Genomic DNA, 16,192 nt, shown 5'->3' on the forward strand with positions numbered 1-16,192 from the left:
GAGAGAGAGAGAGAGAGAGAGAGAGAGAGAGAGAGAGAGAGAGAGAGAGAGAGAAGACTGAGAGACATGTAGAAATTCAAATAATGTATCTCAAAGGTAAAGTAATATACGTCAAAAGTAAAATAAAATGAATCTTAAGCAGTCATCAATATAACATTTTATCTCTATAAGGGATTTGAGTTTATCAGCATGGTTCTCAGCTCTAGCTGTGCATCAACAATCACCTGTGCATATTTCAGAAATTATCCCCAAAGATTCTAATTCCATGGATCTCTTTTGGGATCCTCACATGTGGGGTTTTGAAAAGCTCCTGGTCACTTAAGCTGTTTCTAGGTAAGTCTATCTCAGACTAGTGGTTCTAAACTCTGGCTTTATATTAGAATTATCAGAGCGCTTTTAAAAAACACTGATATCTGGGACCCGACCCAGACATTAAGTCACATTTTCCAGGGTTGGAGCCTGAAAAAAAAAAAGTTCCCCCAGTAATATTTATGTTTCTAGACTCTCTTGAATTCTAATGCTTTCCCTGTTTTTTTGCTTATCTTACTTTCTATTTTGATATGAAAAAATATAAAAATATCACAAAACAGAAAGATTTTTTGCCTATCAATTCTATTTAAGAAAAAAAAGCAAATTTGTTTTGTATCAAAAGTAGCATTGACATTTTAGCTGGGACTGTCCAAGTTACAGAATAAGAAAAAATGAAAATTATTAAAATGCATATTATTTTTTTCAAGTACTGTTCCTCATTTGTGCATAGATTAAATCACTTTTTTTTTTCCGTGCGGGAGTTGAACTGGGAAGCCTTGTTGTTAAGAGCGCACGCTCTATCCACTGAGCCATCCGGGTGGCAGCTCAGCTCAAGGTGCCGAGTTCAGTCTTAGTTGCAAGTGGGTGTAGCCACCATCCCATGTGGGAGTCGAACCCAGCAGCCTTCTTAAGAGCACGTGCTCTATCCCCTGAGCCACCCAGGCAGCAGCTCAGCTTAAGGTGCCGAGTTCAGTCTTTAGTTGAGGGTGGGCATAGCCCACCATCTCGAACAGGCAATCTTGTTGTTAGGAGCACGTGCTCTCACTAGCTGAGCCATCCTGCCACCTGGTGGCAGCTCAGCTTGTGCGCAGCTTGGGCAAAGCTCACTGGCCCACGTGGGAATCGAACCAGCAACCCTGTTGCGCAGAGTTCATGCTTTTAAGCAAACTCTTAACCAACTGAGCCACTCGGCCAGCCAAAGTCACTTTTAATTATAAAAAAATAGATGTGACAATATTTAAAATTTAAAAAAATTTTAACTTTTTTATTTCAATGAAAAGAAAAACAGAGGCAAATATCTACAACATATAAAATTATAGAAAGTTCTTAAATGCCCACCAAAAGTTCCTTTTGAGAAAGGGCCTTTTTTTCTTATTCAACTGTATGTCCTCACCTCAACACCTCAATAAAAATTCATTCAATGGATAAATCGATCAATCCTCTCTCATTCAGAAATACACTATTTTCTCTTAGTCCCATTCCTACTCTATTTGTGTGCCTATAACATTTCTATTGCTTTACTCAAATTTTAGTGAAGTGTCTACAGGGAGAGGAGATAAACATGAATGTTTCATTTGCCATCTTGAATTGGAAATCCATTACATTCTTCAAACTCTGATTTCTCTTGTCTTGCACTATACTTTTGGATTTTCTTTGGCATTCTCAGGTTCCTCTTCTGTCTGTTTCTTAAATGTTGGCTTTCCTTAGATTTTTGTTTTTGGCATTCTTACATTCTCACACTTCACACTCCCTAGCTGAGTTATTTACTCCCATGACTTCAGGTACCATCTACATGATGTTGGAAGCCCACAGCTATTCATTGAGCTCTAGATTTCCATATGCAACTATCAGATGTCTCCACCTGGATGACTTGCAGGACTTCACACTTCTCGTGTTCAAAATCAAACACAACATCCGTCCTCCTTTGTACCCTATTCTCATTGAGTGGTATCATCACTAATGGGTTTGCCAAGTCGTTCTTGACCTCACTGCCCTAAATGTTGGGGACTTGCTACTCCAAATATGTTTTCTGAACCAGTAGCATCAGCACTGTCCAGGAAAGTGTTAGAAATGTAAATCCTTGCACCGCAGCCCAGACTAACTGAACCCATACCTCCAGGAATGATGTCCAGACATTTGCATTTTAAAAAGCTCTGCAGGTGATATGACATAAGCTCAGGTTTGAGGAACACTGTCCAACAAGCCTCCAAGACTGGGTGCCTGCTTATCTCTCTAGTATTATCTCTTGCTGGTTACTGAAAGTTTTATTAATAAGTGAAACACCCTCTTTATCAATCCCAAAACTTTTTGCCTTAAAATTTTATTAACTAGATGTATTTAACATAAAATTTGAATACAGCTATATCAACCTTATTTTGGTTAGTATTCATCTAATAAAGCTTTCCCCATCTACTTACTTTTAACTTTTTCATATCTTTATGTTTTTGTTTTTGTTTTTGTTGTTTTGGTTTTTTGCTTGTTTGTTTGTTTTTTTGTCTGCAACTCTCTGTAATTTAACTGGAAGGCTTAGTCCCTTCATATAATTTAGATTTCTGTTTTATTCAGTTATTTCAATGATCTTATTCTGTGCTTTCTAATTGTCACATTTATTTTTGTCTTCAAATTAAACATTTTTTTTCTTTCTTTAAGTTAGAAGTTATATATTCTATTTATTTTATTATTTTTTTTTCTTTTATCTGTTCTTTTAGCAGCTACCCTGGAAATGTCACCATGTACATCTCTCTTAAAAGTCTAAAGTTAGTCAGCATCTTTACCCACCTCTGAAAAACCAGAACACGTGGAATACACTATTACATACAACTGTCGATTAGGATTGTGTGGGAGTAGGGTGGGGATGGGAAGTGTCTATAAACATTATAGCATCTTGTAGTCTGTGTTTATTTAAATGTTTTAAGTATTTGCTGGGTTTTGTTCACTATTCCTTCTTCCATCTTAGATTTTCCTTCTGAAATCGTTCTTAATGAAGAATTTAAAATTTTGTTATTTATAGAGGGTCTGTTGGCAGTGATTAGAAGTTTTATTAGTATTTGTCTCAAATGTTGCTATTTTGTCTTCGTATTTTAAAGATATTTCGCTTGAGATGTAATTCTAAGTTGACAGATATTTACTCTCAGCCTTTTGAAGATAATTCCCTGCTCTGTGTAGTTTCATTTTACTTTTGAGAAGTCAGCTCTCAGTTTATTTAACATTCTTTTGTAAACAATGCTTTTTCCCACTGACCACTTTCAGAATCTTCTTTTTTTTTTTTTTTTAGCATTGTGTCATTTCATCATCAGGTCTCCAAGTGTTTATTTCCTTTCATTTATCCTAAAGTTTACTGGGATTCCTGACTCTTAGGATTTATGCAGACACATTTATGCCTACACAATACTTTGGGGAACAAGTGAAAAACTGAGTCATGAGGCAATTTTGAGTCACCTCTGATTATCTTGGAAGCAGACATGCAAAACCCACAGTCATTTCCTGGGACTTTTGAAAACTAAAAAAAAAAAAAAAAAATCATTGTTGTTTGGGGGAAAAGAGGCCAAGCCTAGTAAATTTAACCATTTCCAGCAGATTAAATTAGAATATGCTAAGTACACAGTGGCTAAAAGGAGTATATTATAGGTGCAGACCAAGTTTTGGACACCAAAGGGAGCACAGTTCTAGAAAATTCAAATCATATTGGAAAAGGAAGACCAAACCAGCCTTCTTGGCTGTTTAACAATCACACTATAGTGCTCATACAGCTAAATTAATCTATCATCAAGAACATATCCATTAACTCTATATTTTTTTCTGGAGCTAGACCACTGTGGACCAAAACTTCAAGCTGGAACTCAGTTACTTTTCAGATCTATTTTTCACTTAGCTATTACTTTTCTCAATTCTCCAAGTAGTCTCAGAGAAAAATTCACCATCACCCTAATTCGTTGGAGTGGGAATAAATATTTCAGCATGGGTTGCAGGCTTTGTGGCATCCCTCTTGTATGGAAGCTATTGGCCAGTGTTAAAAAAGAATGTGCTAGAACATTTCACTTTAGGCTTATTCAAAATTCAATCTGAGTATAACAATTATGGCTTTGGAATAAGCTATGGGAATAGGTACTTCTTTGATATCAATTCCTGTAGCCATTTTATTATAAAATATTTAGTTTCTACAAGGTGGACACTTGATTACTCGTTCTTTTGGTTCTCAGAATTCACAGCCATATAATTTCTCCTCAGATTAAAAACAAAAGAAGGGTTCTATTTTTTCAACCAGTAACCCAATCCTTCATTTACAAATACATGCTAACTCGATTCTACATTCCTGAGTGTACTTTGGCAAGTAACTCATCAGTGGAGTATAGTTTTCCTAGTAGCCCTTCCATCAGTGGGACTTTTTCCTACAGCTAATTCTCTTTCATCGAAACAAACTTCACGTCCATGAAACAGCCCCCAAAACACTCTCTGTGTCCCTTTCCCTTCTCTCTCCGCCCCCCATTCCACTTAAAATTAAATTCTCTCCCTCTCCTCTGTTTGTTTTATAATTTCAGACAAGTGCACAACATGAGGATTGCAACTATTGAATTGTTTCACAAGACTATGAAGGTTTGGCTGGGTTTGCTTAAAAGCTCACTGTGAGTTACTACATGAAAAAAGACAAGCACCCAGACTTTTCCATTTTCAGTTCTATAATAGACAACATTTGCCAGTATCCTTTACACCATGAGGCTGCCACAAAGCCCGATACACATTGGGATGTTTAAATATTAGGAGTCAGTATTAATTACATTCCTTGGGACCATCATACAAATTACTCAACTATGCAAGATCTAAATTTTCCTATATGTCAAAGGAACATGATAATCACCAAGGTTTCCTTCGGCCCTAGAATTCTGTATCCCGTCAGTTTTTAAAAATGGAGAGAAAATGGAGACAGGTACAAAGTTCTGCACACTGCACCTACCCATTTTCAGCAGCACTGATGACATAGGGCTGTTTAGAGAAGTCTCTCGCTCTTGCCAAACATGTTACTGAAGCCGAATGACCAAACAGGAGTTCTTTTGCTGAAATCTGAAAATGATGAGGGTAAGCTTTTAAACTTTTTAGCTGAAAATATAAACATGACATTACATATACACAGGTGCCACAAAAATGTACACACATTTAAGAAAGGAAAATTGCGTTAAAATGGTAATAATATATACTGATAACAAAAGATGAATACAGTCACGTTTGACTTCTGCAATTATAAGAAGTGCTCAAAGTGGTTACCATCAGCGTCCAGACACTTCTGATTACGGCGAACTACTGCTTGAGCAATGCTGACCACAGTGTCCACTTATATACATTTTTTTGGCGCCCCCCTGGTATATTCATAATTATCATAAGGAAATCCTGTTATATTATATTTTTGCATAATACAACATAAGTTTCAGGAAAACTGACATATGGCATATCAAAACCCGCAGAATAATAAACTTCTATATAAAGGAATTGTGTTGTACAAATTTTATGTGTTTGTTTTTGGTTTTATATCTATCATGAAACCTAGAAGTCGGCCAGACCTGTTTTACAACACCTAGGTTTTAAATATAAAAGTCAGTGTTGACATTTATTATGCACCAATGTGCCTCAAATGATAGTAGAATATTAATATGCAAATTTCAGAATTCAGAAATGAGTTTATAAAGCACAAAGAAAAGATTCTTTTGTAACCATTATAATACCTTATTTGGCTTCTTGCCTCTGAAATAGTTATAAGTAACTTTTCTGTGTTAAAAATAAAATTGCAAGTGATCTATTATTTAAAATGCCAGTGCTTTTCTCCAATCTGTGAATTTAAAATATGGAACTAAGGGATAATCATTCCATTATCTCATTTGTGAAAGAAGTCTATTCCTCATTATTTTGTAAAACAAGATGATAAAAATCAAACTACAAAACAGAAAACATGCAAGGTTCCCTAAAATGAAGAAGGGGTTGTCATAAGGGACTAAAAATTTAATTTAAGTAACTAGAAAACTTGTGATTAATAAAATGAGTGTAATGAGTCATAAAAATCTAATTTTCAAATAAATTGTTTCTTTCTCAACTATGAAAACACAAATGTATGTAGATGATAACCCAACCATCTCAGTGAGGACACATATTTGCTCCCTGCTTTCATTTTATTTTTTTTTATTTTTAATTTTTTTTAAAGATTTTTATTGGGGCCTGCCTTCATTTTAGTTCTATCATAACCAGAAATATTTCTTTAAAAAGTCTGTTAGACTAAATGTCTAATGCTACAATGAGGACTTTGTGGTTGGTTAGAATCACCTACAACTCAAGTTTTGACTCTCTACCTTTCTCCTGAGAAATCCAGAAGATTCCGTCTCAGAACAACATGATATGTTTCCCCATCATCACACTTGAGAATGCACATGCCTATGAATTTAACCCCATTTCCAATATATTACAGGCCAAATTAAGAAATGAAATGGGGCACATCAAGGACATTCCCTCCTCCAGAGAAAATCCACTATGGACAAAATATCTGAATGGCACACCATTGCCTTTCATATGAAGTCCCCACATGTAGTTGATTTAGCTGTGACAATTCACTATAGTCTCCTCATTTTATCATATTTTAGAAATGCTGTGAAGAATCACAAAAATGTTCTACAATCACGCCTAGTCATTGTTATGATGAAATCCAGGAGACATTTACTTCTTTTCATTGGCTCTACCTCTATGAAGTGTGGGTCCCCCACCCTAGGTACTTCCAATAGCACAAATGGGAAAGGGAAAAGAACACGCAAGTTGACAAGCATCTACTGTGTTCCTGGTACTTGTGCAACTATGAACAGTGTTTAATCACTATTTCACAGGTGAGGAAACTGAGGTTCAAAGAATATAAATCATTTGTCCAATAACACAGAGTTGGTAAATATCAGAGCTAGAACTTGACCCAGATAGCTCCACTCTTTCTTTCTACACAACATCAATATTCTTCATTTTGTCATTGGCATGTTTCTTTCTGAGTATTAAGCAGGAAGAAAATAGAACATTCCAATACTAAGGGAACATATCTGAGAGGATGTTCAACTCATCTTTTCTATGCTTAAAGGTATGATAAATACCAGCAATCAATTCCCGGAGACCCAAGTGAGGCAGTTCCTAGCATGGGACTTGGAGAAGCAACTCGTTGGTAGACCTCACAAAGTTCTGGGGAAACTAGAGGGATCTGGGAGTCAGACGCTGAGCCTGGAAGCAACATGCATAACCTAGGCATGTGATGAGAAGGCCAGCACAGGGAGACATTCTCTCCAGTCCTCCTGCCACCCTACCATCCCACCACCCATGGACAGGTCAAGAATGAGATGCATACCCAGTCCTCTGATGAATATGTGGATATCCCAAAATGCCCAGAACTTAAATCAACTTCTTTCCCTCCCTATCCCTATTCTCTAATCCCCTCTATTCCATATACAAATATCTGATCCCATTATCCAACCAGTCCCATCCGTCATCCAAAGCCCAAACCTGAAAGGTATCCTTGACTGTTCCTGCTCCTTTACCCCACATCCAACTGTTGCTCAGTTCTGTCTATTCTGTCTTCTTAACAGCTTTCCAGGTTTCATCTCCTCTTCGGTCCCATTGCCACTGATTTGGTTCACACTCAAAAACTTACTTGACTAAAGTACTGTAGGAGCCTGCTACCCATAATTCCTGTCCCTTATCTCATTTCCCACTTCTTTCACTATGCCCTTCACATTAACACCCAGTGATAGTCTGAATCATAAATATAATAAAATAGTGTTATGTCATCTTGCATAGGACATCCTCAAATCCCTTAATAACACCACTTTTTTTTTTTAAGATTTTATTGGGGAATTGGGGGATGGGAACAGTGCTGGGGAATTGGGGGAAGGGGAACAGACAAGTTGCTGTCCTTTTGTTCTTCAGTCTAGTTGTGGAGGACATTGCTTCACTGGCCCAAGTTGGCACCATCATTGCGCTCTTCCCGGGCGAGGCAGATCAGTCGCCGGCTTCTGGATGGCCACTCACGGTGGCTGCTGGCCACTCACGCTGGCTGCTGGCTACACGTGGTAGCCCATGGCAACCCACTGCAGCAGGGGCTGCAGCCTATGCCGCCACCAGCAACTCACGGCAGCCCAGCTCCAGGTTGAGCTGTTGTTCAGCATCTTAGCTGCAGAGGGCAGTGTCACTGGCCCTCATATGTGGGATTCGAACCAGGGCCCTCTGGCATCCCAAGCCAGCTCTTAACCAATGTGCTACTCAGCCAGCCCAATAACACCACTTTTAATTAGCATGTAGTGTTAGCTCTTGCCAGTTAATAAAAAACAAACAAACAAAAAAACCTCAGCATGTCAGATTCCCTATTGTGTCTGCTCCATCTTTTCCAAATATGCCTCTCACCTTCAACTTACCCCCTATGTTCCAGTCCTGCTCAACTACTTTTACCAGTTACCTGAAGGCAAAATATTCATGTTTTTCACACACGCACACTTATTCCCTGTCTGCAGTCTCCTCCCACCATCTTTTCCTGTTCAAATCCTGTGAGTCCTTTAGAACTCAGCTCAAACATCACCCTCAGAAAGCCTTTCTCTTCAAAACCACAATGAGATACCACTTCACACTGATTAGGATAGTTATTACAAAACAAACAAAACAGAAAATATTGGGTTGTCGGAAAAGTCATGATGCATTTTTGCAACGAAAACCAGAAAAAATATACCATGACTTATCCAATAGTAACTGTTGGTGAAGATGTTGAAATTGGAACCCTTGCACACTGCTGGTGGGAATATAAAATGGTGCAACTGCTATGTAAACCAGTTTGGTAGTTCCTCCAAAAATTTAAAATAGAACTATGATATGATATAGAAATCCTACTTTTTGAATATATACCCCAAAGAAGTGAAGGCAGGGCCTCAAACATATATTTGTACATCCAGACTCATAGCAGCATCATTTGGATTAGACCAAAGATGGAAGCAACCCAAGTGCCTGTTGACACATGAGTGAATAAACAAAATGTGGTATATACATACAATAGAATATTTTTCAGCCTTCAAAGTGAAAGACATTCTGACTACAATACAGCCTTCAAAGTGAAAGACATTCTGACTACAATACAGATGAACTATAAGGACATCATTCTCAGTGAAATAAGCCAGTCACAAACAGATAAATACAGTATGATTCCACTTATATGCTATACATAGATTAGCCATGTTCATAGAGACAGAAAGTATTCTATCACTTTACCACTTCCTATTAACAAGTCTGTGTTGTATATTAGAGTCTGAGAAACTTGAAGGAGGGATTTATGCCTAGAACAAAACAAACAAACAAACAAATCTGTGTAACTTGTCTAATGACTGCATCAGTAAGTGTTCTTAGGTTTATTTTTCCACTTTACATGGTGGCAAGTGAGCATTTAAGACCATAGAACCCGATGGATTCTCTTACCTAAAACTTTTTGTAGAGGAGAAGGAGCTTTCCAAATGTAGTATGAAGAGGAAACAAATGGTTCTCAGGTCACTTTATACCACAGCCCCTGAAACTTCCTTCTTTCCTTCCTGCTGCCCTCCCCTGATATGCTCTTCGGCTTCAAGTTGTCCAACAGCTACTTGGTCACCCACATAATTATGTCCTCTCTTAACAATCTGCCATGCTTTCAAGGCTTCCCTTCTTCTTCCCGTCCAAATTATTCCTTTATTTACACATTTTTCAAATAAAAATCAAACTACTAAGCATTAAAATATCAACAATGGACCACTCGACTGTCTTACACATAGCAGGAAGATTTGTTGGGAACTCAAAAATGCACATGATTTTTGAAAAGCCTAGAGTTTTCCCTGCTAATAATTGATCCATTGTCATGGAGAGGCGAGATTCATGGGAAAAATAAGAGAAGATGTTCATTCACTCTGGCCCTGTGGTAGCCATAGAAAATGTTAAGAAGCACCCTCATGTGGAAAATCTCACATTTCTACTTATCGATATCTCATTCATGTTATTAACTTGTTCACAATGTCCTCATAGTAAATTTCCAAAGCTCGAAACTAATCCAGCCCCCTACCTAAATCTCAATGGTTCCCCTAGTTTTTTCCACCCTGCTGATTGCATTCCATTCCTACACTGCATTTTCCCACTGTGGATTTCTCACTATCAGCACTGTTGGCATTTTGGATGGATAACTCTTTGTTGTGAAGGGCTGTCGTGTACACAATAGGATGGTTATAGCATCCCTGGCCTCTGCCCTCTTGATGCCAGTAGCATCCTCCTTCCTCCAGGTGTAAGAACCAAAAGTGTCTGCAAACATTACCAAATGTTTCTTGGGAGAGAAAATCACTCTCTGTTAAGAACCACTGCTCTAACCCCAATCGAAGGACTTGCTTCTGACAAAAGTGTGGCATAACTTCTCCCACTAAAGATGCAGTACAGACCACTCCCTCCTTCCAATACCTTGCATTACCACATAACCACAGTGCATTAGCCTCAGTCCTTCCTTACTGCAAGCTGTTGGGTGGCCTGTACCAGGTCTTCTCATTCGTGTTTGAACTCAGGTACCTAACGTACCGCCTAACTTATAATACCCACTCAATAAATATATATTCAATAACTATCAGGACATATCTAAAAAGATACAGAGGCTAGGATTCAAAATTTCTTAAGCTGATAGCAGCCTACATATGAGAAGGCAACTAACTATTCCAGCCAGAAAGCACTACACTTCAGCATTAAAAAGAGTAGCAAGGCATTTTAAGCCATTTAAGGGTCTGGGTTTAAACTATAAGAGATAATAAATGTGAAGACCACCATTTTCAAAGCTCAACTGTTGCAATAATGCCAATTCCCTCTTTCAGGATATTCCTGCACATTGAGCTGAGCTGCCTTGCCATGCAGTTCTTGGCAGTCCTGTAGTGGAACTGCTCAGTGCTGGGAGATGTTAACTAATTACACTATAAAACAGAATTACAATTAATTGTTAATTTAGGCTTTAAAGTGACAAACTTTAAAGGCTAAAAACAGTCTTTGATTTTTAAAAGGCTTCTTAATGAGGGCAGTAGACTTTAAGTACATCATTAGTTTAAATGTTCAAATTGGGTCTAGAGGCTGCTAGGGCTAAGCAAATATCTATTCCAATATGTTAAATGTTTATGACTTGGGACAGGGACAATTAATTGCTAATCAATGGGCCAAATCCTAGGTGAGGTCAGGTTCTGAAATAGGAGGGCGACAATAGTAAATTGGATTTAGAGCTTTCTGATGTGATCTGTAAAAATCACAAGCAAGCGGAGACTAAAAGAATAGCGAGAAGGCCAACCTGACAGAAACACCAAGGTAATTAAGATATTACTCATTTAGTTAATAGTGGGTTTCAAGGGTGCCCTTTGTTTAGATTAATGAGCCATAATTTTTAGAATTATACTTACATGTCTGTAGTTCAGTTACTTAAACACATAATTCAGGATACGAAACATTAAAACTCAGCATAGCTTAAAGGGTGATAATACTTAGCTAGTAGCTAAGATTAGCAATATCCATAATATAATTTTCAGATATGGTCTTGATCCACCATGTAATACCTCATTTTCTCCAAATCCAGAAGTAAAACCAATTTATGACTTTAGTATCTCCCTGACAAATCATGCAAACCTTCCACTGTCATTGCAGATAGAAGAAGCAAGCTATGCTCATTTTGTGAGCATTGTCTGTTTCAATATGAATAGTTTTCAGTAACCTTTAGTTCAGGTGATAGATTCCAGAGACAGAGCTGACCCTCTTGACTTCCGGTCACAATGGTTTGCTGGTCATCGGTGATCATGATGGCAGTGATGCTGTGGGAAGGGGCCTTCTTTCCCCAGAGAGCCACCACCTGCAGGGAGGGCCTCATGTTGAGAGAATCCTGGAAATGCAGAGAAGGGAAGAAGTGTATACAGTCATCATTCTTAGATTTGAGGAAACTGATCATATCGCAACATGGATTTATAATGATACAAATTTGAATGACATGTTCTTCCAGAGCTATGGGAAGGGTACTTCCCCATCAGTTAGGGACGGTAGTCATTACAGATTGAAATGGCCATGTATCCAGTGTTAATCTGTCAAAGAGGAATGACTTTTATTTCCATTATTGATTACTGATGCCGATGAAGAGAAGGTCAGGAACAGACCACCCATTCCACACCCAGCTCTGACTGTGTGATCCTGATCTCCAAAGCCCAGCTAGGACTCTCAAGAAGAAAAGGGCTGTCTACACACTATAATTTGAAGACAGCATTGGAGAGTCTCTCTCCTTAGAAATGTTATCTCAGCTAAGTAATGGATATCTGAACTTTGCTATTAAAAAGTAAATCTTTTCCATAAAAATCAGTGTTTCCTAGTTTTCAAAGATTGAGTATGACTGTAATGATTTTTGTCATATTCATGTTCCATCTATCCTACTTTTAATAGTAATTTTTATTTGACCCATTTTTGTATTTAGTATCTTCCTAAGCAATGATTTTCATGAAATTCATGTGTTAGCTACAAGGGCCTGTGTACCACCCAAAATAACCTGAACTATTGCCTAGTGATATGTGCATTACATTTTGTGAAACATTGAGCTAAACGTTTCCCCAAATAGGCATCTTTTCAGAAATACAAATAATTTGGGAATGAATAATGCTTTAAGTCCTTAAAATAAATTAGTAAGTTTTGTCCTGTAACTTAGTAGTATATATTTAATCACATTAAAAATGTCAAACATAAGACGTAGGAGGAAGATACCAAGTTTACTACCCACATTTAGCTAGAGAATGTTGGGGAAATAAAATCCTTCTTTCCTGTAAGACTTTTGTTACCAAAACATAAAAAAGGTAAGTACCAATATAAAATTTTAAAACTTATGATACATATTATTTATATGTACAATTACACACAGATACACACATACACATACACACACACACACATAAACACATGCATTGACACCATCAACACAAATTCAACATAGGCAGTACTTAACTCACAAACTCGTTGCTTTCAAAATTTTACTTGTAATTCAGTTGTCTGGAATTCAGTAACCATTTCCCTGTGGCTCAACTCTTAAGTCAGCATACAAGTGTATGTAATCTATAATATAGCTGTACTATTGTTACAGCAGCCTGTGAGCACCATGAAAACAAGATTTCTATAGGAAATACTCTCAGCTTTGCAATTCAGAATATCGGAACCACACATATTAATCACAGTACTATGCTAACCAAAGAGTTCTGGTTTCAGTACCACTGTACTCAACTTCTGTTTCAAACACAGAGAAATAATGCATTTTATATATTTTTTAAAAATGTATTTTAATCATTGCTTTGTGACCATGCTTGCAAATAAGCCTTGGAAATTCCAAGCAGTAAAAATCTAAGAGGAATCTGAAACTAGATCTAAGTCAGTATATAGCTCTGTTGGCTAGGAGTTTGAGTGCTAATCCCACGTAAGGAGAGGAAGCCCTTCCTGGCTCAATGAAATGAAACTAGAGAAACACCAAAGCTATTCAAGAAGATAAGGAAGCTTATTTGCAAATCTCCCAAGTAAAATATGCCAAACGTAAACCACAAAACAGGTTTGGACTAAAAAATATCATATATATAATGCCAGAAACCCCATATGAAGAAATCCATGTAAATAGTTGTTCCCAGGTCAGTGATACCCCTGGAAGGCCTTTCAAAAACACTACACACCTATTAGACTATCTCAAATTAAAAAAAAAAAAAAGAAAAAAAGAAAAAGAAAAGATCTTGCCAAGTGTTAAGAAGAATGTAGAACAACTGGAACTCATACACTGCTGTTGGAAATGTACAAGGGAAAATAATTTGGCAATTTCTTAAAGAGTCAAACATATGCTGACAACATGACCCAGTTAATCCATTCCTAGGTCTTACCCAAGAGAAAAAAAGAGCATATGTTTATACAAAGAATTCTGCATGTGCCATTTTATTTGTAATAGCCAAAAATTGGAAGCAACTCATGTCTACCAACAAGTGAATGGGTAAACAAATTGTGGTATAGCCACATGACGGGATACAAGATAGCAGTCAAAAGGAATAAACTATTGGTTCACACAATGTGGATGACTCTGGAAATAATTCTGTCAAGTGAAAAAACTAAAAAGGATATATGTTGTATGATTCCATTTGTCTAAAATTCTAGAAAATTCAAGTTAATCTATAATAACAGAACCAGATCAGTGGTTGTCTGTGAACAGGGCGGAGTGAAATTATAAAGGGGAATGAAGAAACATTTGAGAAAGGTAGACATGTTCGTTATTTTAATTGCAGTGATGGTTTTTTTGTATATACATATGTCAAAACTTATCAAACTGCACACTTTCAATCCATGTGTGTGTGTTACATGTCAATAATACTTTAATAAGGCTGTTTTTTAAAGCATTGTGGAAGACACTTCCATACTAAGACTGCACAGAATTTCTGTAGAAGCAAATAACTCCAGGGACAAATATGCTAACAAAAAAAGATTACAAAACAATAAAAAATATAATAAATCATGAACAAACAAAGGAACCTGTACTCCAGGAACAGTGATAAGAGAACAATCTAAAAACTTACTGAAAAAGCACACATATATTAAATTATTATAAACTATTAAAGAGACAAAAGAAGAAATTTAAAGCTCTAAGAAAAAAGACAGCCTATAAAAAAATAAAGAGGCAGTATTATAAAAGAAAAAATTCTTCTAGAAATAAAATATAATTATTGACATAAAACAAATGTAAATTAAGAGAAAGACTCAGAATAGACTCAAGTGAAGAGAGAAGTAACAAATGTAAACATAACTCTCAAGAAAATATACAGAATACAGCAAGAAGTGGTAAATACATAGAAAATGTTGATTAAAAAATAAGAGATTAAGATTAATCAGAAATATTAAGAGGTATAGATAACACAATGAAAACACCTAAAATTTTTCTAATATAAGCTCAAAAGAAAGGTAGAAGTGTTTCCCTTCCTGGGTAATTCAGTCAGCCCTAAAGCCATTAGGTAGAGAGAGCTCAAGCATCATGGGAGGGCATTCATGGAATCAGAGCCCAGGGAGGGGGTCCAAACATGGGGCAGCGTGGCATGAGCTTCAGAGGCCAAGTAGTGTGAAGAGGGATAATGTATACAAGGCTGTTTTGTATCAGGTGTTGGATCCTGAGCAAGGTAAGGGAGTTCACACAATGGGGTTCCTCAACAGAGGGTATCATGAGACTAAGAGGGGCGAGGATGGTGAAGGAAGTGGCCCTGGTATGGGGATCAAAGCCTGTGCAGGGTGAGAAAAGTATTCGTATGAAAAGGAGACCCAGCATGGAGTACTAGAGCCCAAGCAGGGTGAAGATGGGGTTCACATTGGGTAAGAAGCTACTGGCACAAGACAGTCAGAGCTGGGCAGGGTGAAGAGGACATCCATTTATAAGGACAGCCTGGCATAGACTGCTAGAGCCCAGGAGGATAAGGGAGGCATGAACACTAGAGGACGTTCAGAAAATCCTGGTGGGGTGAGGAGGGCTACTGCTCGAAAGTGTAACCAGACATAGGAAAGCAATACAGGGGGCTGAGCAAGGTGTTCACACGTGGGGGCAGTGGACAGCTCCACATGGGATGATGAAGCCATAGAATGATGAGGAGGGCATCCATGCAGAGGACATGGCAGCAGCTTTACAGAGCAACTGGTTACATACAGAGTAACTGGTCAAATAATTAAATTATTAATAGGATCACAGGAACCAGGTTTCTCACTGTCTGAAACAAAGAAAGGAAGAAAACTAGAATGGTCTCTGTGATGCTGAAATGGAATCAGGAGTGTTAGTGTGAAATAAATGTAGATGTGAGATGTGAACACACACACACTTTTTATCTCTGTTTGCTGAGGGTCTAGGGGCAGCAACACTTCAATAGCAATGAACTCATTTAGCATCTTTTTTTTTTTTTTTACTGAGCCATCCTGCCACTTGTTGGCAGCTCAGCGGCAGCTCAGCTCGGGCCAGGAATTGAATTGCTGTTGCTCAGAGCTCTCTCAGTCTTGAGCAAGCTCTTAACCAACTGAGTCACTTGGCCGGCCCCTTAGCATCTTCTAAATAATATTCTCTACTAAAAGGAACCAGGGTTTCTTGGGAAATTGGTTGATT

At 37.6% G+C, this 16,192-nt stretch overlaps 1 protein-coding gene across 2 annotated transcripts in view; it reads right to left on the bottom strand.

Moving 5' to 3' along the window:
* Positions 1 to 16,192, bottom strand: part of WDR72 (WD repeat domain 72) — a 224,078-nt gene that overhangs the window by 177,395 nt on the left and 30,491 nt on the right. The window contains exons 2-3 of one of the 2 annotated variants that reach the window (XM_019663897.1): positions 11,774 to 11,938; positions 4,982 to 5,088 (exon numbers count right to left, since the gene is read on the bottom strand). In XM_019663897.1, the coding sequence (XP_019519442.1) occupies positions 4,982 to 5,088; positions 11,774 to 11,926 (260 nt within the window). In that variant the 5' untranslated portion in view covers positions 11,927 to 11,938. Of the gene's footprint in view, positions 1 to 4,981; positions 5,089 to 11,773; positions 11,939 to 16,192 lie in introns of those variants that run through there. The other variant, XM_019663906.1, reaches the window with a different exon arrangement.

This window comes from Hipposideros armiger, unplaced genomic scaffold (genome assembly GCF_001890085.2).
Source record: "Hipposideros armiger isolate ML-2016 unplaced genomic scaffold, ASM189008v1 scaffold_12, whole genome shotgun sequence".
Classification (NCBI taxonomy): Eukaryota; Metazoa; Chordata; class Mammalia; order Chiroptera; family Hipposideridae; genus Hipposideros; species Hipposideros armiger.